The sequence below is a fragment of the Palaemon carinicauda genome, chromosome 31 (genome assembly GCF_036898095.1).
Source record: "Palaemon carinicauda isolate YSFRI2023 chromosome 31, ASM3689809v2, whole genome shotgun sequence".
Lineage (NCBI taxonomy): Eukaryota > Metazoa > Arthropoda > Malacostraca > Decapoda > Palaemonidae > Palaemon > Palaemon carinicauda.
The window spans coordinates 9,878,043-9,904,659 of record NC_090755.1 but is presented as its reverse complement, the minus strand read 5'-3'; the positions used below and the strand labels follow the sequence as shown (position 1 = coordinate 9,904,659).

General features: G+C 37.0%; 1 protein-coding gene across 4 annotated transcripts in view; it reads left to right on the top strand.

Annotated features, from left to right (window-relative positions):
* Positions 1 to 26,617, top strand: part of dco (discs overgrown) — a 105,011-nt gene that overhangs the window by 42,444 nt on the left and 35,950 nt on the right. For all 4 annotated transcript variants that reach the window (XM_068354795.1, XM_068354796.1, XM_068354797.1 and 1 more), the window contains 5 exons: positions 7,485 to 7,579; positions 12,561 to 12,725; positions 14,397 to 14,625; positions 16,592 to 16,762; positions 19,188 to 19,336. In XM_068354795.1, the coding sequence (XP_068210896.1) occupies positions 7,485 to 7,579; positions 12,561 to 12,725; positions 14,397 to 14,625; positions 16,592 to 16,762; positions 19,188 to 19,336 (809 nt within the window). The remainder of the gene's footprint in view (positions 1 to 7,484; positions 7,580 to 12,560; positions 12,726 to 14,396; positions 14,626 to 16,591; positions 16,763 to 19,187; positions 19,337 to 26,617) is intronic.

Below are 26,617 nucleotides of genomic sequence, written 5' to 3'. Positions count from 1 at the left end.
TTTTTTCCTTGTTTCCTTTCCTTACTGGGCTATTATACCCGTTTGAGCCCGGCTTATAGCATTCTTCTTTTCCAACTGGGATTGTAGCTTAGCTATTAATGATAATAATAATAATAATGATGATATTAAGCTTTTTTTTCTCTGTGCTTACAGCTTCCTGTTTTTCAATCTAGGGTTGTAGCTTAGCTAGTAATAATAATATTAATGATAATAATCGTGAAGATGAATGACGAATCTTTAATTGTTACTCCTTACTCACTACGATCCCGGAATCGATTCTTTGTGAACCGTCCTTCGTGGAATGAACCTTGAGACTCCCCGTACGTACCTCACGGGGTGTTCTTTTTCGTTCACGGATGAGTGACCGCCCATTAGCCGGAATCCCAGACGTAACATTGATTCCCCCCTTCGAAGGAAATCATATAGGAAATACAGAGCAGTCTTGTCATTACGCCCCCCCCCCCCCCCAACCCTCCTGGACATAGTGATTTGAAGTTTACGGGGAAAAGGGTTTTTTTCATGGGACTGTTAGTGAATATCGTACATAGTGTCCGTAATCTGGAGACCATACTATTAATATTATTATTATTATCATCATCATCATCAGCTAAGCTACAACTCTAGTTGAAAAAGCAAGATGCTATAAGCCCAAGGGCTCCAACAGAGAAAAACAGCTTGTTATTATTATTATTATTATTATTATTATTATTATTATTAAGTACTAAGCTACAACCCTTGTTGGAAAAGCAAGATACTATAACCCCAAGGGCTCCAACAGGGAAAAATAGCAAGTACATATGGTAGATCTTTAGTGAAAATCTTAAATGTTTCTATATTGAAATGAGAACCGTAATGATGTCTGTACTTAAGGGAAATGTGTATTTTAGTTAATTCTAGATTTAAATTATGCATTATAAAATAAAGTTGAAAGAAACCGAGAATAAATATTAAGAAAATCTAAATATCAGATGGAGAGCCAAGTTATCACTAAACCCACCTCCTCCCCTCCTTCCTGTTAAGATGCCCAAATCGGAAACTGCGACAAAGGGGCATGTCGTCCTGTTGGAGTTCACCAGGATGTGTGTGCATCTGGATGACCTCGGAACACTCTCTCTCTCTCTCTCTCTCTCTCTCTCTCTCCTCTCTCTCTCTCTCTCTCTCATAAACTATCGTTGTGTATTGTTAAATGGTGTTTAGTAACCCTCACAATGAAATGATTGGCGTTAACAAACACCCCTATAGGAAGTGTTTGCTGAGCTAGAAAAGCCAAGAATGAGAAAAGTGTACACAGATAAGCCTCCTTTTTTCCTTTTGCGAATTTACCCCCCTGCCTTTTGAGTGAAGGCGATGACTTTGACCTTGGGTCGTCTTTGAGAGGGATGCGTTTGAAGCCACCAAGCCAGATGGAAGTGGGTCATGTCCTAGGAAGAGGGTTAGGTGATGTTTTGGGAATTGACAAAATAGGCAATTTTGGTGATGGTGTTGAGGAGTTTTCAATGTTACAGATGCTGTTTGAGAATTTACCAAATTGCCAATGTTTTGATGCTGTTGGAAAAATGATAAAATGGTTATGTTGAAGATGCTGTTGGCGAATTTACAAAATTGGCAAAGTTGGAGATGCTGTTGGGGGATTGACATGGCAATGTTGGAAGTGTTGTTGAGGAATATATATAGTTTGAAATGTTGGTGATGCTTTTGGGCGAATTTGGAAAATTGGCAATGTTGGAGTTGCTGTTGGGAATTGACAAAATGGCAATGTTGGAGGTGCTGTTGGGGAATTGGTAATGTTGGTGATGCTATTGGCGAATTGACAAAATTAGCAATGTTGAAGATACTGTTGGTGAATTTACAAAATTTGCAAAGTTTGAGATGCTGTTGGAAATTATCAAAAGTGACAATGTTGGGGAATTAATAAAATTTTGCAATGTTGGGGAATTAACAAAATTGGCCATGTTTGAGATACTGTTGGCGAATTTACAAAATTAGCAATGTTGGATATGCTGTTGGGAATTGTCAAAATTGGTAATATTGGGGAATTAACAAAATGGGCAATGTTGGCGATGATGATGGGCAATTTACAAAATTGGCAATATTGGCGATGCTATTGGGCGAATTTACAAAATTATCAATGTTGGAGAAAGGGGTGTGTAGCGCTTGAGAGGTCAGGGTGCCTCATGGATGCGTGGGCGGTGATTACCTTTTTTTTCCACGTTGGAACAAGCGTGGGTGGATGTGATGCGTACTCAAGGTTCCGTGTGTCTGGCCTTTGCCCCCCCCCCCCTCTCTCTCTCTCTCTCTCTCTCTCTCTCTCTCTCTCTCTCTCTCTCTCTCTCTCTCTCTCTCTCCCTCTCCATTTCGCCAGAATATTCACGCTCTTTGGGCTCTCTCACGCTTGGTAATTGCAGGGGGAAAGCGCAACAAAGACTTGAAAGTGTACCTTGAAAATTTCTCTCTCTCTCTCTCTCTCTCTCTCTCTCTCTCTCTCTCTCTCTCTCTCTCTCTCTCTCTCTCTCTCTCTCTCTCTCTCTCTCAATATGGGAACATACGTGGCATTAAAATTATACAAGACCTTAAGAATCTCAAAGTGCGTAAAGTGAATCGCTCTACCCAAGAATATTCAAGTAAAAACTATTCCGGTACCAGAGTACTGCTTTGACAGAGAATTTCTAGAGGAGGAGTTGGCTGCTTCATATGAAACTGTCAACATAGTCGAAATCGTTTGCTATCCTTATCTAGGATAGAGTACAATTTATGAATGACTGGTCCAGCTGATACTTAAGCTTTCATGAACGGTTTGGTTCTACTTGTGTCTTTGAAATTTGTTTTAGTGCAGTGGAGAAGTCTTTCTGGTATATGCTAAAAATCAGTGCATATTAATAGTTATGTTACTTGTCTTTGTATGATTTTATATAGCTATTCTAAAAAGTAACCGGAATCGTATGTAAAAATCACCATTTGATCGACTTTTTTTATTTTTTTTTCTCCCAAGAGACGAAATGAGGAACAAAACCTCTAGTCTAAGAACCTATGCTTCTTACTACAATCACGTAAAGGTATTGCCCTCATTACATATTACATTTTACTCTGTTAAGCATTACTTAACGGGGGTTTGCACCATCCACCTTTTAGCCGTTTATTCTTCATATGTTCCAGATTTTTTTTTCTCCCTCTGTGTCCTCCACCTTCCTTTATTTCAATGTTCATTATCAGCAGGGTTTTACCTCGTTGCATGACTTCTAATAATAATAATTATATTAATAATGATGATAATGATAATAATTTTGATAAATATCATTTCCCTTTCGGAGCCCTTGGAGTTATATATTCCTGCTTTTCCATCTTAGCGTGTAACTTAGCCATTAATAATGATAATAAAGTAATAATTTACATTTTATTTGATGTTTTTTTATGCAAATTAATATATTTTTTATTATAAGTACTTTATTATTATTATTATAATACCACTGAGTGGCCTCATTTGGGACAGCGCTGGATCATATGACTGCAAACATATATTCTAAATGACTGTAATTCATAATGTCAATAAATCTTTTATAGCTTTATCGTCGATCTCGCCGTGGTTTGTAAAACCGCAAATCGCTAATGTCATATAGGCCATACAATTAAAATATCTTATGCATTTAGACCTTAAAAGAATTACAGTTTTGTTAATCGCAGAAATTAATTCAATATATATAAATATATAAACAAGGTAAAGATTCCTGAGGTATTGCATGTCAGAACGACCTAAAGACAATATGAATATTTGATAATTATGTTTTTATATTGCATGTATTGATGTGCATTTGTTAGTACGATAGATATTTGAAGAATAGTATTTTAATAATTACTTGCTAGGTGAAGTGGTATACAATTTAATATACTATAATGCGATTTATTTTCTATTGAATAAAAGATATTTGTCTAAGGCTTAGCTAATAATGTTAAATATGGAATCCTCTTTTTATTTCATTCATATTAGGATGTTACTTTTCACCTATTTTTTTCATCCTAATAAAGCCTATATTGTGGCAAGAAGACTGACAATATACCACATAAAAGGGGTGTATATATATATATATATATATATATATATATATATATATATATATATATATATTATATATATATATAATATATATTAACATCATAGTTTATATTTATTATTACTTGCCAAGCTACCACCATAGTTGGATAAGCGGAATACTATTAGCCCAAGGGCTCCAACAGGGAAAATAGCCCAGTGAGGAAAAGAAATGAAGAAAAACTACAAAAATTTAAGAACAATAATATTAAAATAAATCTTTCATATATAAACTATAAAAATGGAAAAAAACAAAGAGGATAAAAGGATATTATATTGATGTGGTTGATTTTGACTTTGGAATATTCTTTTTAGCAAAGTCAGTCTTAAAAAAGCATTTCTTTTACACTTATGAATATAAGCACAGAGTATAGATATGAATTATTAATTCTATTTAATCACAATGATTCGCCTTCAAGTGCACAAAACCACAAAGTACTCTAGTTTGGATTGTGGCTTGTGGCAGCAGCAACTGGAGAGCCGCTTCATTGGTGCTGTAAGTATGCGTGAAGGACAAGAATGTGTAATGAATCTAATAAAATCCAACCAGGCTCAAGTCTGTGCTCGGGGGAGCTTGTTACAAGGGTAGGCTAAACTGCGAATAATCTGCCAGGCCATCTGGCTCGGCCTCCCCTGTTTACACTTACATAGAAACTCCGTCGTATCTTAAATGTTTGGGTCTTCGTGCTAACCCAAACCCTTTTCGAATCTCTCTCTCTCTCTCTCTCTCTCTGTGCGTGCGCGCGCATGCGTGCGTGTTGGCCGAGAGCGTGAAACAAGTGTTGTGATGAAGTGAGCATCCTAATCTGTTGCGGTGAGAGGGAGGGTTAGCTTGAGTATGGGGTGGGGGGGGGGATAGCCAAGGTTAACCTTAAATGGCATCAGACTCCCCCTCCCCCCTTCTTATCTTCCCATACACGTATTTCCCCATCGCGTTTATCGCTGTTGTTGTTATGAAAACTTGGGGTTTTAATGTATCTTTATATGAGACTTAAAGACCGAGATGTTATTGTAAAAAAATTTTCTGTTTGCTTTTTAAAGAAGAGATTCGATAATGACTTTGAATGAACAAATATTGGTTTTTAATTCCCATATTTAAGAAGAATCGGTCGGGGTCAATGACCTTCGATGTCAGGATGCCAGGAAACCTCAAATCAATCAATCATTAAGAAGAATTTACATGAATGTGCCTTCGCAAACCCGCCATTTTGAAACTCCGTTAATCTTTCAGTATCAGCTCTCGCTAATTACTTTTTTCCTGTTTGTTGTTGTGCATTTGTTTCATATCTTCAGCAATTATTTTATTTGTTAAGGAACTGAGATTAATCAGATAAGTCTTCTGTCATCACCCATGTGGGATATAGTGCGGCTTGTAATGTAAATAGCTTGTTTATTCTTACTAGATCCTTATTTCATGTGAGGTGCATCCGTCGTATGAAATCCCCCCTGTGGACTTCGGTATGGCAAATGTCATTGCCTGAGTAACTAACAAATACATAATTATTTACATCTGGATGGAACTAGAGCAAAGGGAAAGGGAAGATAAATGGAGGCGGAGAAGGATGGCAGCTCAACGTATGAAGAAACCCGAGAGAGAGAAAGAGAGGTGGTCTCAGATTGGAAGCAGGTTTCAGTTCCCACGTGTCCCTCAACCCTACCCTGCTTCTGTTGTTTATCCTGACCGTGAGATTGGTTCCCCATGTTGGGGGGGGGGGGTTTACTGTGCTTGGGATGTTTCGTCTTTACCTCATGATAATTTACATTTGAAATTAGGTGTTGAATGACAAGTTTCGAGAATAGTTTGATATGCTTAAACAATTAGTAGTTGGTGGTACACAAGTTTGTTGCAGAAGTCTTTTACTTGTGCAAATTCCTCTGGTAGTTGTACTTTGGAGCAAGGTTCACTGTATTCGGAGTATACCATGCCAGGTGAGGTGTCATAATATTCCCAAGTTAAGAGGGGGAGTGTGTCAAGTACCTCTTGGACGAAGGTTTTGGAATTGTTCTAAAAGTCATGTAGGGGTGGGGGGGGGGGGTATGATATTGATGCAGTTAATGATACTGGTCCTGATCCAAAGTTTTTAAAAAATTTGGATTTTATTGCCCAAAATAGCAAGGTCAATACATCTGTTGGAAGGTGAACTTTATGCTTCCATGATGTTACTCGCAATGTACATAATACTCTGCGTCTGACGCAATCTGTGCTGGTTACAGCATTTCCAGCTCTTGCCAAAAATTTGTATAAAACTTGGAGACCTGTTTATGGCGTTGGACTTAATGGGGTCTTTGTAGATCAGCTGACAAAGTCATTTCTCGTTTAGGAAGTGAGAGTTCCATCCCATTTTGTAGAGAGTAATTCCTAGTTGTGTCCATGGTCATCCACACTTACCCTAATTATATTAAAGATGCTATATTTACGCCAATGCGTGTTCAATGTGACAGGTTACTGTTGGGTGAGCACATCTTGGGCTCAAGATGTTTAAATGGGTTTCAGAAAGATCTCAAATCAGTTGGTTATTTTTGATGATGTAGATATATATTTACAAGATATCAAACTTTAATTGAAAAATATTGAATATGAATACTGTAGTATATAGTGACAAGTTAGTTTTAAGAGATTTTTAACATCTTTGCCTTTGGGATTGCCAGGCTGGGATCAGAGTCCTGCTCAAACTCATTATTTCCTTTGGTCTCAGCAACCTCACCATCCTTGTGAGCTAAGGATGGGGGTGAGGTTTGGCGGAGCATATAGGTCTTACCTGCTGAGTCATCAGCAGCCATTTCCTGCCCCTCCCTGGTCCTAGCTTGGGTGGAGAAGGGTCTTGGGCACTGATCATTTGTATATAATTGGTCAGTCTCTAGGTAATTGCCCTGCTTGCTAGGGCTATGTCACTGTCCCTTGCCATTCGTGAATGGCCTTTAAACAATTGAAATATCTAAGATGGAATAACCTACACGGGTCATAGCGCCCTAGCCCCTCTGGTCTAAATTTATAATCAAATCCATTTTTTATAGTTTTTATATCCTGACTTTTCATTTACTTTAGTTTCATATAGCATTTACATATGTTAAAAGATTTCCTAGTTGGTGGTCATCATTTTTCTTGATCCATGTAAATTTATATATGCAGTAAATAATAACACTATTATTTTATATTAATTTCATGCTAGTTTGTATTTAGTTTATTTTTTCTGCTTGAAATGCTGTATGTTAAAAACTATGGCTATACCCACAGTATAGGTATTGTTAGTATTGTAGTAACTTGGAAATTTTGAGTATGTACACAGCTTGCTACAATGAACTGTACAATATGGCTTTTGCTCATACCAACAGAATTAAAGGTTTGGGTGATTTGTTGTCCAGGGAAATTGTATTGATTTACGTTTTTCTTCTCTTGCAGGGACGAATATATCTACAGGGGAGGAAGTGGCCATAAAACTAGAATGCATCAAGACGAAACACCCACAACTACACATAGAATCAAAGTTTTACAAAGTAAGCACATGTCATAACATTCAGTATGTCCAAAGGTAAGGATTTTTCCTAATGGCAATATGTACAGAGGAATACATTTGCTGGTGGTGATGGATCAAGAATAAAGGGCACTTTTCTTTTCCTTTTCCAAGTGTTGTTTTGACATAGTTATTATTGCACTACTGCTTCTCTTTAGTGTGTGATTTAGCAGTTAGTCGACTGTAGAAACTATTAACTGGAGAAAACGATAAAATTATAAACTTCCTAATTTGAATAATGTAATGATTTGGCAGCGGTCTGGTGGATTAGACAATGTTAGATACAGCTTTGTTCATTGTGTACAGTAGTAGCAATACTGCAGCACAACAAAATAAAATGGGAAAATTGCCATATTTAGGAACATACAAAACTGCTAATGCAAAAAAAAAATGATAGAAAATATTTTATATATCAGAAGGGAAACTGGTTTAATTAGAATCCAGATGGTGTGACTCATGAGTATAATTTCCACTGTTCCATACCATCTCCAGGGTTTTTTATCAACTTGGATAGAAAATACTCTGTTGTACTCCACTTAGCGATAAATAACATGTCCGAAAAATAGGGTTAGTGAGATCAGGTGGTTTGAATTGATATGATATTTTCTAAATATTTTGGGTGTGGGAACTCATAAAATGAGGGTTTGATGTTGATAGCAACATTTTCATGGCTGGTTCCATGTTGATAGCGACATTTTCATGGCTGGTTCCATGTTGATAGCGACATTTTCATGGCTGGTTCCATGTTGATAGCGACATTTTCATGGCTGGTTCCATGTTGATAGCGACATTTTCATGGCTGGTTCCATGTTGATAGCGACATTTTCATGGCTGGTTCCATGTTGATAGCGACATTTTCATGGCTGGTTCCATGTTGATAGCGACATTTTCATGGCTGGTTCCATGTTGATAGCGACATTTTCATGGCTGGTTCCATGTTGATAGCGACATTTTCATGGCTGGTTCCATGTTGATAGCAACATTTTCATGACTGGTTCCATGTTGATAGCAACATTTTTATGGCTATCATCTTGGTTTACATAGTGGCCAACACAGTAAAAGAAAAAAAAAAGTAGTTTATTTTTCCCATTATGGAAGCTAGATGCACATCATGGCTACTATAGTTATGTTTATTAAATAAAGTTTATTTTAAAAAATTGGAATAATTTTAAAGAAAAAAAAAACCTCGCCATTACTGTTTGTTGTCAGAACTTTACTTTTCAATCCAATTAAAAGAAATATTAAGCAATAATTATCAATCTCTTAACAAAATATAAATAATTCCTTTTTTTTTTAATCAAGTGAATTAAGTTTATAATATTATCATGGCATTTCAAGTTGTTTATTAACAGCTGCATCATCCTTATCCTCATAAACCTTTTATGAGAGTGATGTAATCTTTACATAAATTTTTTTATAACATCTTTATAATTTCTTCTATTAACAATAATGAAGATATCTTCCTCATTTGTAATGTAAAATAATCTCAAAACGATCTTATACAGTATACAATAGTTTTATTTGTCTGTACTTGCTAAGAGGTGTGCACGCTAGATTATTTTTCTTGCGAGAGCAATTGCTTTATGGCACATACATTGCTTCCACGTTTTACCAACTCCTTTATGGCTTAGGTTTAATGTACAGTAAGACAACGCTTTGGATGTGGGGCCGTAATGTTGCTCTTGTAGGTTACAATGAATCTCCTTTGGTCTTTAATCTGAAGAGTTTCTTTATCAGGAATATCACTTCTGACATTTGTGCATAAGGAACAAAACATTTTTCCTCCTGGTGTCCTTGTTAGAGGAATTTGCCAGCTATGAACCTTTTAGTTATTGCAGTGGTACTAAGGCTAGCAAAATAAATATGACAGTCATCTTCAGATAATCCTGAATTCACCTTCTTTATGTATACCAATTGGACTCCTCCATTTTGATTTAACTATTACTCTATCAATATTGATATATTGAGGTTATTGCAACTATTAAGAAACCTAACTACAGTACTGTCAATGGCCCTGTTCTGTCACTTATTGAAATTAGTACATCAGTATCAGGGGAGTGTAGGGTACCTCTTTCCTTCTCATATCAGAGAGGCAATCAATCAAGTATAAGTGTCTGCTTCCTCCTCATGGTTATGTTCTTTTACAGTTTCAGACAACTGAAAGCATTCGTTGACACTAGCCTCAGTTCCCTTAACGATAACAACCACCACCCTATTGCTACTACCCATTTTTTTTTTAATATTTGTTTCCTCAAACTCGTGTCAGAGATGATTGTTGTTCTTTCAAAACAAATATCTTTCATTGATACATGTTTTATTGCTCAATGCTTATGAATATCTTAATTTAATGGGCGATTGTGATACTCTGTGACTTTGTTTTGGGTTTTAGTGTATCTTGAACATTGTATCTATAAATGTGAATCTTCTGAATTGATTTTCTCCTATCTTGGGCATGAATGCTTTGGTCATTTCATCGAATACCTTCATGCCTAGTTCTTTTGATTGCTTGTACCTCAGTCATTGCATCAATTGTTGCAACCTTCTTCATCATCACTGTCGTGTTGATCTCACCTTGCTTAGAATCTTCCACTTTTTATCTGTCATAATTTTTTATTTGTCTGTTGGTATTAACAGTGTGATTAGAAACGGAAAAAGAGAGGGAGGTGCAATTGAAATCCTATAGTGACCATTTGTTTTTTTCAGATTAAACCTGTGGTCTTTTATTTTGAATTATTAAAAATCTTGGGAGTAAACTCCCTTCTTCCTTTAACATTATCACATTATCTGCAATTATGTGAGTAATTTAAACATCCACATTTTGAAAGTTTAACTTTGGATTTTTTCATCTTCCATACTTCCTTTTCTTTCTAGTGAAAAATGCACTTTTCAGAAATGCTCATAGAGATTTGTCTTTTTGTGTGTTTTGGGTAGTAAGTCAGTCAAAGAAATTGGACAATTTTGATTTTGTCGAATCAGCTTTTTCTTCCTCCTCTTAGTTTTACCTCTGTTACCAGTGATCACTTGATGTAAATCTCTACTATCAGAAATGCATCTGTCTGGATTGTATGTAAATACTTTTAATTTTGATATAGTTATAAGTATCTTTATTCTGTTTATTACTATGATCACTTAGGAGGATGAAAATCCTTCTTAGCTCAAAAATGATTATAATAGTTGATACTTTATTACAATCTTCAACTGTTTTAAAGTTTCATGTTGATCATAAGTTTTCTACTAGTCAAATGGTAATGCACATTCTTTAGACCATCTCCAGATAGTGTCGATATCATCTCTGCCATTCCTTATACTTTGTTTCATCCAAGTCTGGTAGTCTTCTTGACCATATGACCATTTCTTGATGTGGGCTAACAACAGTTCACCATCAGAGAACTTGTCCCTGGCATTACATATGCATCTATGATGTCAGCCTTGATAAACATGTACAGAAAAATAGCAAGTTTTATTACTTGTGATAGGAAACACTGAATATAACAAAAATGTACTGTTCATATTGAGAAAAGAAGGAAAATCCAAGTCTATATTTTCAGTGATTGTTACCCCTGAATTTCAATAGAATAAGCATAGATAAGTGAAAACATCATTGCCATCATAATAAGTCTGAAAACATATGTTGGGCATGTAAATCAAAGTTTGTAACTGCGTTGATATTTAAGATATGGAAGTCTTATTCGATTTAATGGCTGCCATATTAAGATCCAATATGGCCCCCTTTACCAAAGAAATGGAATCCTGTGTTTTTTTTTTTTGCTCGGCAAACCCAAGTCAATGAAAATTTGCAATAAAATCTATATAGGCAAGCCTGCCTTGAAAAATTACACAAATAAACACACTTTTTACTTTGTACTGCATAATATACAGGGTTTTAGGAATGTTTTAACACATTTTTTCATTTCTCTTATAATATAAAGGTTGCTCTAGGAAATCATTTACTTTCAATCTGCCAAATTTTTTATATTGATGTAAAAAATTTTATATGCAAATTATAGGACAACCAATTTCTTTTGTGGATAACTAAAAGTTGCTGTCAGCAAATTGGTAGACTAGGAAAGTACCATTTTATTCTGAATGTCTATGAGGAAGAGTAGTGTAAATGCCATGCTGTGTGGTATAATTAATGCTTGCTTTCAGTAAACTAAGTTTTCTTCAGAAATGTTGAATCTTTCTCCTTTGTAGTGTTTTGGGATATTCATGTCATCGAAACTACAGTACATACATAAATGGTGAAGGTGGAATTTTGATTTTAGAATAGCTCATGGAACGTGCCCTAGTGTTCAACACAGTTTTTATTGGAAAAAAAGTCTTGGAGTATTGTATGGGGCATTATTACCAATTATTAGGTACATGAAGCCTTCTATCAATATTTGCTCAGATATAGAGTTGACTGGCTACTCAATGTTTGTCACCACTTGTTACAGTGCAGCTGGAGCACTGTATGCACTTTGAGTTCTAAAGTTCGGTTTAACATGTTGGTTTGCATTGTAGAGTAGATTTTGTTGGAAACCCTGCACTAAGTAGAGAAAAGTAAGATATTCTAGAGTATTCCCTGAAGTGATAGTGTACAGTAAAGTATGCTGATTTTATTCAAGTTTTTAATAAAATCTTTATCCATCCATGAAATCATCAACCCACTATGCAATACTGTATTGGTAAATAATTGTGGATATACTGTACAGTATGTATTCTAAGAACTATTCAATTTTTTTGATTAGGTAATCAAAAATAAGTGATTCTTTATACTGTATACTTTTTTTTATTAAGTGTTTAAGAGCTTCAACATACTCATTTTGATCTTTGCTGTGTTATTAATCAATGTAAATTTTGACCTGTATAGATGTTCCTCCTTTATTGAAAGCTGACAATATCTATTTTAATGGAAATTGTATGCAGTGTATACTGTTCGCTTTATCATACTTAGGTAATACATGAAGGTCTTCTCTTTCCAGATGATGGCAGGAGGTGTAGGTATTCCAGGAATTAAATGGTGCGGCTCGGAGGGCGACTACAATGTAATGGTTATGGAGTTGTTAGGTCCGTCTTTGGAGGACCTTTTTAACTTCTGTTCTAGAAAATTTAGTTTAAAAACTGTCTTACTCTTGGCAGACCAACTAGTAAGTAGTTTATTTTGCTCCTTTATTGTTGTTTCTTTACTCCAAACTTTATATTTAAGTCTTGATATATTAGTTTGACTAGGATTCCAAAGTTGGGAGTGGAGTATTAGCAATAGGTTGGGAAGCTTAACAGGGCTTTGTTATAAGTTGATGGGTGGAATCTGAAATTTTTTTTATACAAATAGGTGATTTTTTAATGCACAATTGTTTTACCATTAATATATGTACTGTATTGTATATAATTGGAACTGCCACCTTATGCATTTCCTGATATTTTGGGGAGATTAGATTAGGTAAAAATTTTTAGTACATTTATAAGATTAAAATAACTTTGGTTATTAAGTTAAAAAATCTATTTAATATGTACATTAGATTTCATTTTGATATTTACACAACCTTTTTTGCTAATCTTGTAAATTATGGTCTATATACATAGAAAATACTACAGGAAATGGTATAACAAAGTTATGTACTATGCTTTTAATCAATTCCTTAATAGTGCAGTACTGTACTAATGTATATTGTAATTGAGTATGGATACATTTACAACACTGGTGGCTTTACTTCCCTTGTCCATTATGTATATATGATTTAATCCCAATTTTATTCTTTCCACATGACTAAGGTTAATGAACCAAAATTTAACTGTGAATGTACTTTGGTTATTTATCAAAGGCCAGTTTAGTTATACAGAATGTGCCTAACTGAAGCATTTTGGGGAGAAACTTTTTTTTTTTCCCCCTCTTATCTTGATGTGTACGTTACAGTACAGTACAGTAATATGCATTTAAGGTGGATGCTGTTCAGAAATAGAGAAATACTGTGAATGGAAATATGGAATTTTCATCTATATTTTTCATAGCAAATTTATGACGCTTAGTGGACCTTTTTTTTTTATAACATTTAACAGTGCTCTATGAATTCTAAGGATATGCAACTGTGGGTTTTGGTTTGCAATACTCCCTTATCAGATGTTTGCACTTTTTATTTTTGGTCAGAATACTTTTGTGGGTGAGGTTAGCATGTTTCAAACTATGTTCTTTTATACTGGTTGACAAAATGTTTATCATGGCGTCTACTGGGGGCCAAGTTGTATCCAGCTATCACAGTGTACTGTTGTTGAATTTTTTTCCATCTTGATATTATAAATTCCTTCAGTATTATGATTGATGAACTAAATTAATTACATAGTTGTGTGAGGGTAGCCAACCCAGGGCATGAGTTGGAAATCATGCTTATCATTATAAGTTGGCGATTGTTCCTCAGTGATAGTAAAGGTACTAAAAAAGTAATAGCTAAAATTTGATGGCAGGTCTTTTATATCTTGTGAGTTTAAACCGATAATTTTTGCAAACATATTTTAGTGTACCTTCATTTTAATATTTTTAAATATTCTAAAGTAATTAAATCTTGCGCAAATTCACAGTTGTTGTAAATGTAGAAAATGTCTTGAATCGTCAGCCGTTATAGTTTGATTGCATTGTATAAAATATGTCTGATTATCATTTTAGAAAATCACAAAGGGGTACAAGATAAGTATTGTATGGCACTTATATTTTGAAGTGTGAAAGAATGTACAGCTATAGGTTGGCCACCCAAATACTGTACAATGTAATTGAAATTTCAATATTATTTCTTAGTGTTTTACTAATAGTTAAATCTCTTTTCTAGATAACCAGGATAGAGTACATACATAGTAAGAATTTTATACATCGTGACATCAAGCCTGATAATTTCCTCATGGGCTTAGGCAAGAAGGGCAATCTGGTCTACATAATAGATTTCGGCCTTGCGAAAAAATACAGAGATTCTAGGACACATCAACACATACCATACCGTGAAAACAAGAATTTGACTGGAACTGCTCGATATGCCTCTGTTAACACTCACCTTGGTATTGGTAAGTATAAGAAACTTGAATTTTGATGTAAATGGTATACTGTACTACCAATTACAGTATAAATATTAAGTTTTAAAGATGTGGCTGTAATATTGTAGGGAATATTAAAGGCAGGGCTTAGAGAATGTTTTTCAGAGTATAAGGCTAAGGGTCAAATAGGAAAAACAACTATGAAATGTTGCTAGTAAAATATTTACACTTATGTAGAAGGTTTGAAAAAATATAACAACCTTTTTTAATTCTTATACCTTTCTTGACTGGGATTTTGTTTTTTTTCATGAAGAGGGGAGTGGTTATTAAGGTGACCTAATACTGCAAGCTGTACGATGATTAATCCTATAGAATGTTGTTTAAGCCTAATCCAAAAGAATACCACTGTTTATGTCAGGTTCTGTCAATCAACAGACTCTTTTATGCTCTTATTGTGTCTGCTGGTAACATACCACCTCCTAGGATTGTGACTTCCCAACCATTTAAATTTTTACCAATTTCATGCTAAAATGTTTTAATTTTATTTTATATTTCAAGTTAGGATGTCTATCTGGGTTGCTATTTGAAATTGATAGGATAAGTCTGGTTATCTTACCTTATGGAGTATATTTATTCATGTCATCTCCTATCCTATCTTTCAGTTTTCTGCAAACCTTTTGTTAATTAATTTTGTATTTTTACCATCTTTTGTTCTTCAATATTCAGCAATGTTTTTGTAAAATGGTAATGTCTTTATGTTGTTCTTAACTGAGGCTTTCTTGCATAATCCTAGAGTTATGGAATGATTTTATAGGCCTAGCATCATCACTGTCCTTGTGTATATATATAAGAAGTGCATTTGTTTTGGCTTGACTTTATTTTAAGGTCCTACTCCAGTGCATTATAAGATGTGGTACACGAGTGATGATGAAAGACCAGAATTTTGCATGTTATTCATATCTCTTTTAAATTCAGCTAGAACTCTTAATGCAGTTTTATCAAAAGAATTTAGAACACGAACTAGGATGTTGTGTATTTAGTTTGGAGCACTTGCATATTATGTCTGCGGAAAAGAAACAGCACTAGTATTTGATTGTACTTATTACCTAAAAATGCATCTACTCAACACGTTTAAGGGTTTGGTAGATATTTTTCTGCACTTCAACACAGTTTTTATTTTAAATGATCTCCATGGTTATAGTGCCTGGCCTATGGCATAAATTTTGTAATTCAATCCAATCCTTTATATCATTGCAAGGTACAAATGTGTTGATGGACCTCTGTTTTTTATCATGTTCATCTTCAAGGCCTTTGGAAGCTCTCTTTTCTCCTAACATTTGAACAAATGCAGACTTTCCTTAACTTCCTTTTTTTTTTTTTTTTTTTTTAAAGGTGAAAAATGTTTGAGTGAACATGGCATAAGTAGTCAGGAGTAAACATGTGTTAAGAGAATTTTATGGATCATGATTTATTTACTTTAGTAAATCTGATATTTAATAAATTGAAGTGTAAATATGTGATTATGATTATGTATGATGAAACTTGTTGGATTTAAAAGGTATTCCCAAAATATATATTTCAGCGCATTGTAATATAAGGAATTTTTTCATACTTGATATGTTAGTTTATAATTTTTAAAATTCAGCTGATAGTCTTAAAACAGTTTATGTACACAGATTGTCATTTTTTTAATTACTTAAGCTTTCATACAGATATTGTGGTTAGGTGTGATAAAAGTTAACTGATTACTAATATTCGAAAATACAGTAGTCTTGGTACTAGTAATTTTTCTTAGGCTAAGAAGTCATTTAAAGGATTTTAAGTAAGCTTAGTACTGTAAATCATCATATATGATCTGGTTAAGAGATGTTTTAGGACGCAACATATTCATGAATGAAGTTAGGAAGACTTAAAATGCACATTAATCTTTCTTCAAAGTATTGAATTATGAATTAATGTTACATTCTTTTATATTTATTTTTGTTTCTTTCCACAGAACAGAGCAGAAGAGACGACTTAGAGAGTTTAGGATATGTTTTGATGTATTTCAACAGAGGGTCCCTCCCTTGGCAAGGCCTCAAAGCAGCCACGAAACGACAAAAGTATGAAAGAATAAGTGAAAAGAAAATGCAGACGCCCATTGAGGAACTGTGTAAAGGTTTTCCTAGTAAGTACAAGGTTGGAGTTTTATTGATCTTCCTTTTTCAGTTAATGGTGAAGAGTAGGATATGGTAGAATAAGGTCTTATAAACTTCATAAAAATAGAAATTCTCCGGTCAAGCACTTGATAGAGCTTGTGCTTAAGCTTGGTTGTTCATTACAACCCATTAATCCTGTGAAACTACGTTTAGCATCGCCTATTTTAGGTGGGGAAAAAAAGCCTGCATAAATTTCAAGGCTAATCTTGCCTGGCTCTCTTGCTATTACTGTTATTTCTTTGTGGAACTCCTAATTTCTGTAAACACTGAGTTTATGATACTTCTAGTAGAGTTGTGCTTCTCAAAAGCATTTACATAGATTTTTTGTTTGGGTGAAAATGTAAACCTAACTTTTTGGGATAGAAAACTTTTGCCATTAATTTTTTCGAGGAAATAGTTGTTGTCCCGTTCTGGATCATGCAGTTATCTCAACTGAGTGTGTTGTGGGTTATTATCCTGAGATAAAGGGGTCAGGTGCTTCCCTAAGGTGGAAGCCTGCAATGGGGATAGGCATCGAGCTGAAATAGGATAAAGTATTTATGTGGCTTTGGCACTCCCATGCAGGTGGACTGCTTGATATGTCTTTAGGGTTTCCCCTGGCCATTTTTGGAATAAATTAGGTCTATGCCTAAATCTTAGCCTTACCTTGACATATTGGGGTTCACATACACAAATTCTGATATGAGTAGGCTGCATTAACCCTAAGTGACAACTACACTGGCTTGATATTGTGATCTGTATAAGGCAATGGAAAATTGCACTAATCTACCTGGAAACCCTTGCTATTGAATACATGGACTGGAGTATGAATATTGCCAATGGGTCACTGACTTAAGAGTAGGCTTATGCACAACACATCTCATCCTAAAAATGTGGAGAGGTCCCTTTTGTCTCAAATCTTCCATCTGAGGTGTCCAAATTTTGCCAAGTCATGCAAGTCTAGAATAGTCCCGGTGAGCTAATAATATACTCATCGATGGTAGGAGAATTGGCATCATATATGAAAATTCTACCGTAATTGTTTCAATTGAGCAAAACAGTAGGTCTCTGAAGTGGCCTCTGAGACCCAAATCATCATCATCTCCTACGCCTATTGACGCAAAGGGCCTCGGTTAGATTTTGCCAGTCGTCTCTGTCTTGAGTATTGAGACCCAAATACATTTGGCAAACCTGCCTCAAATACCATTTGAATGTGTAGGTGTTACCATCTTTTGTGAATTGGTATCATGTTCATGCTTTGATATTAGTGCATTGAAAGGAAAACTATCATTAATACACTTAATCCTATCAAGATTTTCCCCGGGAAATAAGACTTCCCATTTAATTATAATATGAATTTATTTTTTTTTTCTTTTATTTCTAACTGGCCAACATGGATTGATATACTTTTTCTAAGATTTCAAGATTTTATTCTAGTGATGTATCTCATTGAAATTACACATGAATTGGGTCAGGAACAACTTGTATGAAAGATATTGATCTTTGTTGTGTAGAAAGTCCTAATGCATTTCACAAACCTTTTTGCTGCAGCCAGTATAAAATAGCATTGAAATTTTTGCACAAACAACTTCTCTGGGAAAATAAATTGCTTATGTATATATATGTAGTGTTAAACCAGGGTGTTTAGAGTAAGATTCTCTTGGAAATTGGTCAAGTGCAATTCAATAACCCCAGTTTCATATTAATAATTTCACATTTCTTGTTTAAAGTTCTTAAGGCCTCAAAAATCCACATCTAATCTTTACGCATTTCAGCCAATAAAGCAAGACTCAGTTGTTATACTTTCTTCTCCCAGTTGGGAAGGTATATGTAACTGTTAAAAATTTTTATCGATAAGTAGTTGTCCGAATGACAAGAGATTGTTGTTATTTGTCATAGCAGGAAACTGTTTGAGTACTGTACTGTAATGACCATAGTTTAATAGAGCTCGATAGTAGGGTTATGTCTGACTATTGTATTGCATTTCCTTCCTATGACCTATTTAATCATTATTTTGCCTACTGAAAAGTGAAAAAAGGTGGGATTAGTTATGAGCATACCACCACCAGGAAACACCAAAATTGGTTTTGATATCTGGTTTGATGAATGTGGCAATTAGTGGTTATGATACAAAACATTAAAAGCTTGATCTGTAGCCTTTGTATAAATGAATATTAATTACATATTTTTTAGCTGTGAATATTAAAAGACTGTGAGACTGTTCCTGCCAGTTATATGAAGGAATGTTTTCCAACTTATTTTGGAATGTAAATGTCAAGTGAAAATTTCATGTGTGTTATCTTCAAATCTATTTACTAATGTTGATAGTTCAAATGATTAGATTTTATATAATCGTATGAATTTTTTAAAAGTAGTGTAGCGTTGGTAGTCTCTCAACATTTTTCTGATCCACAGATGAATTTGCGACGTACCTGAATTTCTGCCGGTCTCTGCGGTTTGAAGAAAAACCAGACTACAGTTACTTAAGGCAGCTCTTCCGTCAGCTCTTCCATCGTCAGGGCTTTACTTATGATTATGTCTTTGACTGGAACATGCTCAAATTTGTAAGTGCCAAACCTATAAACATTCTCTTATTAGTTTTGTCTTTTGACATTTTCCACTTTACCCTTAACCAGTCTTTACTAATTTCTTAATAGTTGATTGTAATTTTGTCTGATCAATGAGATCCACTTAATGTTAATTTCTGGGCTCCACCTGTGCCGCTCCGTGAAATGCTCCTTTAGCATCATTTCTAAGGTATATAACTGCTATGTATTACCAGAGAAAAAAGTTGCATAGGAATGCCAGGGTTGAACCCAGCTCGGTCACCTAAATAGGTGTCGGTATAAATAGCTGGGGCGTGTAAAACCACAACCAGAGGTCTCGTGCCATTTAGATATCTCCTCTTCAATATCCCCGTTACAGTGAGGTGCCGTTCAACACCCGCTACTGAATGCTACTACCACAATCTCCACCCACGCCAACTACGTCACTCCTTTTCATAGCATCACTCACGCCATTCGTTGTGCCTTTTGCTCTGTTTTCGGTGATTTAGCGCCCTTTCTAGTGCAAGATGTCGGATAACCAAGATTCCTCATCCAAGTTAAGTACTGTACTAGATCTATGAGTTTTGAGCTTCTGGAGGTAGCATTGCCCTTATTTTTATTGTTTTAGAGTCAACGTGTTTTCTCAGTGTCGATGGCCCCGCTCCGCGGCGGCCCTGTTGGTTTTGCTACCCCCTTGGCTCGTTCTTGATGAATTGCAATTGGTCTTCTATACTAATTGTTATTCGTTTTAAACCTGTTGCGCTGGTTTTTTAACGATTAACATTTTGCTATACAGTACTTGATATTATGTTGTTATCGCGTATCATGGCATTGGTACATTACGTTAGGGTATGGCTTGCTTGCTACCCTTCAAGGCCGAGTACCTTGAAGGCTTTGTCACCATGTTATGGTGTTTTATTATTCTAGGGTTATATTACTCTTCATTACCACCTAGATAAGAGTTAGGCTCTGTTTAGTTCGAGGGGGGGACTCGCTTGGCAGTTTTTATTCTAGCATTGTTATCCTACCGATCGGCATCATACCCGATCGAGTCTTTGTATTGGCCCCCCTGTCCAGCTCGGTAACTACCCGTGCTGGAGGGCTCGGCTTTATTTATTCCTTTTCCCTGCCATTACTCCTGCGTCCCTCTCTTACTGTATTATTTTAGCTTTATTTCGCATGCCTTATAACCTAGTTCTACATTTTACGTTATTTATATTATCCGTTTTATGATCATTCTGTTTTTGTTTGTATCACGTGGTTCTGTTCGGACAGGTTGGTACTCCTGTCCGCTCTCGGTCCCACGTGATCGCTTCGAGCCCCACCATTGGGCAGTTCTCGCTGGCTCCTCCCCCTACCATTGGAGTATGCCACCCCATACCCTCATCCCCCTCCACGGATACCTCACGTCTCTTAGAGACTTTGGAGTCTGCTGTTTTGTTTTAAGAGTCGAGTCCTCTCGTTTCCCCCCCCGGCTACCTCCTGACTCCCTCCCTTAGTCTGAGCCGAGAACAGCTGTTGAGGTTATAGTCGAGTACGCTCACTTTCCATGCCTTGTCGTAGCCGGGTTTTCCCCTGCCGCCTTGATTGGCCATCGGACGGCCGGGGAGATATCGGTTGTGTGTTGGGTATTCTTCGGCGTGATTCCCTTCGTTAAGTACGGTATCATGTTTGGTCTCTACTATTACGTAGACTATTTGTTCGTGGGGTAATCACGGAAGAGCTTTTATTTGTTTTCATGATATGTTTTTTATTGTCTCTGTTTGGTAAGGTTCTTGTGGCTGGCGGGGAATCATTAACTCCTCCCTCCCTCCCTTTTCGATTCCCCTACCCCGGTAGGCTTGTTGTGACCCCCCGGGTCTATCTCGGTTGTCTCCCCAGAGCCAACAAGAAGCATGTTATTATAACATTCTTATTCTATACTTCCCCGGTACCGACGGGATAGTATATCTCCCACTATGACAATATTATATCATTGAATGATCATAACTAAATTACGGAATTGTTTTAACAATATCAGTTAATTACTATTTATGCTAAGTTTTTTTCCCCCCCGATTATTATACCAGTTCGGAATGTTATTCTTAGTATTTTATCCCGGTTTTATACCGGTTTATTTTTAGTTCCCAGAGCACCCGGATCCCCTTGGGATACTAACACTATGGGATACTTATGTATCTTTATTATTACAGGTGGTCCGCTGTCAGATGACAGCAAGCGTGCGGTCACGACGTCTGCAGGTTCCATGCCCACTGCGCTGTCCAGGTCGATGACCATTATTGTTTGGCACCCAAACAACTGCGTGGTCTGTTATGGACTTGTTTCCACGCTTACTGCGGATTCGGTAGGTGTTCCTGTCGTTACTATCTATATTTTACTTCGGATTTAATCTCTTGGATTTCTATATTTTACTTCGGATCTAATCTCTTGGATTTTTTTTTCCTCTCTTAACGAGAGAATGCCTTGATGAAGTCATCGGGCTTCAGCACGGCATATCATTCCCGTGCTGAAGGCTTGTGATGGGCAAGAGGGCTCTCAAACTGGGCAATTTCTTTTCCTCAGTTTGACTCTAAATTTCTCTCATTCTTTTTCTATTAGTTCTTATTGCTTATTCCTCCTTCATAATTGTCAGCTGTCTCCAACCTTGCTGTCAAAACTATCTTACCCATTTCACTGTCCAGGTTTTTAAGAGGGGACATTGTATCCAGGATCGGTTTTTATTTCAAAATCAATTGTGGGAGCTGTGGTGGTCTTGCCAACTGCCCGAAAATGTTTGGGCACCGAGGAGTGTCAGTATTCCTATACTGGCACGCGGAATTATCTCGTAGAAAAATTTGGCCTTCGGATTCCAGGGGTTGGCGGTTTCATAGAGATAGGACTCTCGGCATTCTGTCAGGTTTGCCTGCCACTGCCACTATGATTAGAGTGGGATAATTGTATTCTTGAAATGCTCTGGCCCATCAAGCGGGTTTGGCATACACTTGAGCCACTCTAATCATAGTGGTACCATCCCTTTGTGGTAAGGTAGGGAGTGGACATTTGGTAAGCAGCTTTCACAGGTGTCATTGGTGGAGAAATTAATTCCAGAAAAGGCTAACTGTGTCTTCTTTGGAATTTCAGACAGTCTTAATATTTTCTCTCCCTTAAACTTTTTTTTCATTGTTATTATGACCTTTTCCCTCCCCCCCAAAAAATGATGAGTAAACTTAATATTCCCCGTACCCCTGTATCAAATGGCGAACCCCAGACACCGTTGACGACTTCTGCTTGTTTAAATAAGGAAAGCTCTGTTGACAACCTCGGCAATAAAAAGGATTCCTCCAACAATACTTCTCTGACCAGTGTTGTTAAAGACAATTTATTGGCACTGGTGGAAAATGATTCTTGTAATAACAGTAATACTTTACTCTCTGGTTCTGGCTCATTACCAGATCCAACAAAAAATCTGAAAATTCTCCACTTAAAAAATATACCAATTGGTTGTAGCTATGACATAATTCATGAAGCCTTCTGTAGATTTGGGGTAATCAAAGAAATTTTAATGGAGCTTAATGGTAGTAAAGGCTTTTGGGAAGCTTGGGTATCATTTTCAAGTTTTGAGATTGCTTTAGAAGCAAATAAAAATTTAGAGCATAAAAATTGACAATTGTTTGATTTCTGGGGCTCTGTGATAAAGCACCAAGACACCTAGAGGTATATAAACCAGAAGAATGGATGGAAAAAGAAAGAGCATAGACTTCCAGAAGTAAGAACCCCCAAGCCCCCAACATGGATAATTGCATCTGGGAAGATAGATAATTATAACTATTATAAGATTAGTAAATTTATACCAAAAAAAGTTGGTTTAATTAAAAGTAAGGATATTAGCAGATAGGGTAAGCAATCTGTTTTGATTAATGCAAAATCAGATACTCGAGCTCACATGCTTTGTGGCATGAAGATTGCAGAAATTGATCCTATTAAGGATATTAAACCACATATGAGCTTCAGCTATGGTAAAGGAGTAGCTTTTGATAAAGATCTATATGAATTTTCAGAACCAGAAATTCTGGACATGTGTCCTGCTAATGTTTGGAAAGTAAGTAAGATCCCTCAAACAAGCATGGTAGTTTTAACATTTGAAACCCTTGTTATACCAGATCATATAATTATTGAGAATGAAAGAGTATGTGTTCGAGAATATAAGTCTAGGCCTTTACAATGCTTTAATTGTTTCAAGTACGGTCACCCTTCCCGGTACTGCAATAATACGAAGATCTGTATTAACTGTTCTTCGTTAGAGCATGGCCAATGCAACAGAAATACAACCTGTGCAAACTGTAAAGATCATCATAAATCAAATGATAAAAGATGTAGAGAATACAAGAAAGAAGAAGCTGCAATCTTGAAAGCAAATGCTGAACATATCAATGTAGGTTATGCAAAGCATTTACTCAATCGGCAACTTAATTTTGCTCGCGCGGTTAAGATGCCACCAAAAGATTATAATCCACTACCCCTTACTGGCCCGTCAGGTGCATCTCCCTTAGTGGTAGTAGCCCAGCCATCTGGGTCAAGTGCTCAGCCTATAAAAGCCAGAGCACAAACCTCCAAAGATGTCAAATATGGTTTCCAACACACCAAAAGTAATGTCACCGATACGAGCATCTCCCCTAGAGGTAGTAGCCCAGCCTTCTGGGTTAAGTGCTCGAACTGTTGAAGTTCTAGCACAATCCTCCAAGGAAGCCAATGTGGCTTCCACCACCTCAAATGTATTATCTCAGGCAGAATCTCTACCTGATTTGATGGAGATTGGAAAACAAGATCTTCCAAAGAGGAAAAGATCCCCATCATCCTCACCCTCATCTAGATCAGGTAAGTGCCCTACTGCTCATGATCTTAAGGATGACTTGTATAAAGATACTAGAAAGAAATAAAACAAGAGTGGTGGCCTAGTAAAGCCTTCCATCTCAAAGCCTTGCATGGCTTCATCTGAAAAGTCCCAAAAGACAAATGAGACAAAGAAAAATAACAAAAGATAATGTCTATCATCCAGTGGAATTGCAGAGGTCTAAGTACTAGCATTGAGCAAATAAAAACTTTAACCAGGGACTCAGACACGAAGGTAATTTGTCTACAGGAAACCAAGATCAGTGACAAACCATTTAATCCTGGACTCAATTATCATTTTTGTAGATCCCCTCCTTTGCAAGCTGCAAGAGCTCAAGGTGGTACAGGTTTTATTATTCACAAATCTGTAAAATTTGAAACAATCCTACTCAATACACCACTACAGGCATGTGCAGTTAGAACTCATATCGGGAAAAAAATTACTTTATGCTCGCTATATATTGAACCATCCTTAGAACTTTTCCTCTTAGATCATGCTGTGGTAATCCAAGAAGGCTTAGACTTTCTGACCTCCAAGACCTGATCAATCAGCTTCCTGTCCCTTTTATTTTAATGGGTGATTTTAATGCAAAGCATACTTTATGGGGTGGAAATGTGTGCGATAGATGGGGTAATATTGTTGAAGAATTAATCGACAACAATGATGTAATACTAATGAATGATGGTTCTCCAACTAGATATGATGTATTCCACAACTCTACATCAGCCATTGATTTGTCAATCTGTTCCTCATCCATTCGATTGGACTACCTTTGGTCAGTAAATGAACACCTAACTGGCAGTGACCATTGGTCAATAATGTTGAATTATGTCCATAATCTTCCTTCTCAGTGTCCACCAAAATGGAAGATAGATGAGGCAGACTGGGCAGCTTATGAAAACTGTTCACACACCGATAAAGAGTATGATGAATTTACATCTCCAGTGCATGCCTATCAACGTCTTGAAAATATTATTGATGATAATGCTAGCAAGTTTATACCTAAAACATGCGGTTTACTTCATCGCTCTGGCACGATGCTTCCGCTACATTTACGGTGGGTAAATTAGACCTGGACTGCGCATCCTCTCTCTTCTCGGAGAGACCCCAAGCTTCCGGACCACTTATTGAAAGTGGAGTTCGAGGCGAGAAACCGGCTGGCTAGGTCACTCAACTCTGTAGTATCCTCAGAGTTGATAGCTTCCCTCTACAGTGACGAACCTCTCTTTCGAGTGCAGGCAAAGAACCTCCTGCAGTTGTTCCAGTCGGACCTTCACGACTTCTGGACTGCGAGAACTAATTGTAGGAAACATGTTCTCGCCGAAGCCTTTATTAGGCATGAGCCTAATAGGCTCATTGCCGCCTCCTGCTGGGGTAAAACTCTGTTTCCTCAGGAAGAGGTCGATAAAGTTCTTCAAGACGCAGTGAGGGTTAACCAGAACCTTCAAGTTAGATGGGGCCTCTCAAATAAACGTAAATTTGAGAACATGCCTCGACAACCCTTTTCTAAGAAAAAGCAAAGGTCCTATGCCCCATACAAGTCTAGTCGTGTCCAGCTTCACCATTCTGCAGGCCCTCGCTCTTCAACTCCCAATACGTCTAAAGCCGCCCCTCTTCAACAGATTGTCTTCATCCCGGCACCTCAGGGTACCCAACCAACTTCTGCGGCATCTTGGATGACCTCCCCTGCCTTCAATCAGGCTTACAAAACCTCAGGTTCCTTTCGAGGATACCCTAGAGGCAGCAACAGGGGTAGAGGTCAGTTCCGTCAGCGAGGCGGACCTAGATCCAGAGGTTCCCGAGGAGGACGAGGGGCTAAGTTCAACCCCACGCAATGAAGTGAATCCGGTAGGGGGGAGATTGTACCAGTTTCGGGACCAGATCAGTCCTTGGGACCTTCAGTCTCCAAAGGCCTGGGCTGGAAATGGGCACTAGGTTCTCCACCTCCAATAGTGTCCTCCTTCCAGAATCCCACTCCCATCCTCGAAGAGTACACCAAGGACCTATTGAAAAAGAAAGCCATAAAGAGGGTACGAACACTGAAATTTCAAGGTCGTCTGTTCACTGTTCCTAAAAGGAATTCGTCGGCGTTGAGAGTGGTCCTGGACCTGTCCAAACTGAATTCTTGCATTCTTTGCGACAGGTTCCGCATGCTGACTATCTCTCGGGTACGGACCTTACTTCCCCGTGGGGCCGTCACCACCTCTATCGATCTTACAGACGCCTATTATCACGTCCCAGTAGCAAGAAACTTCTCTCCTTACCTCGGCTTCCGCCTAGGCAAGAAATCCTATGCGTTCAAAGTGATGCCATTCGGCCTCAGCATCGCCCCCAGGATATTTACTAAGCTAGGGGAGACGGTGCTAGAACAGCTCAGGAGCCAGGGAATCATGGTGATAGCTTATCTGGACGACTGGCTCATCTGGGCA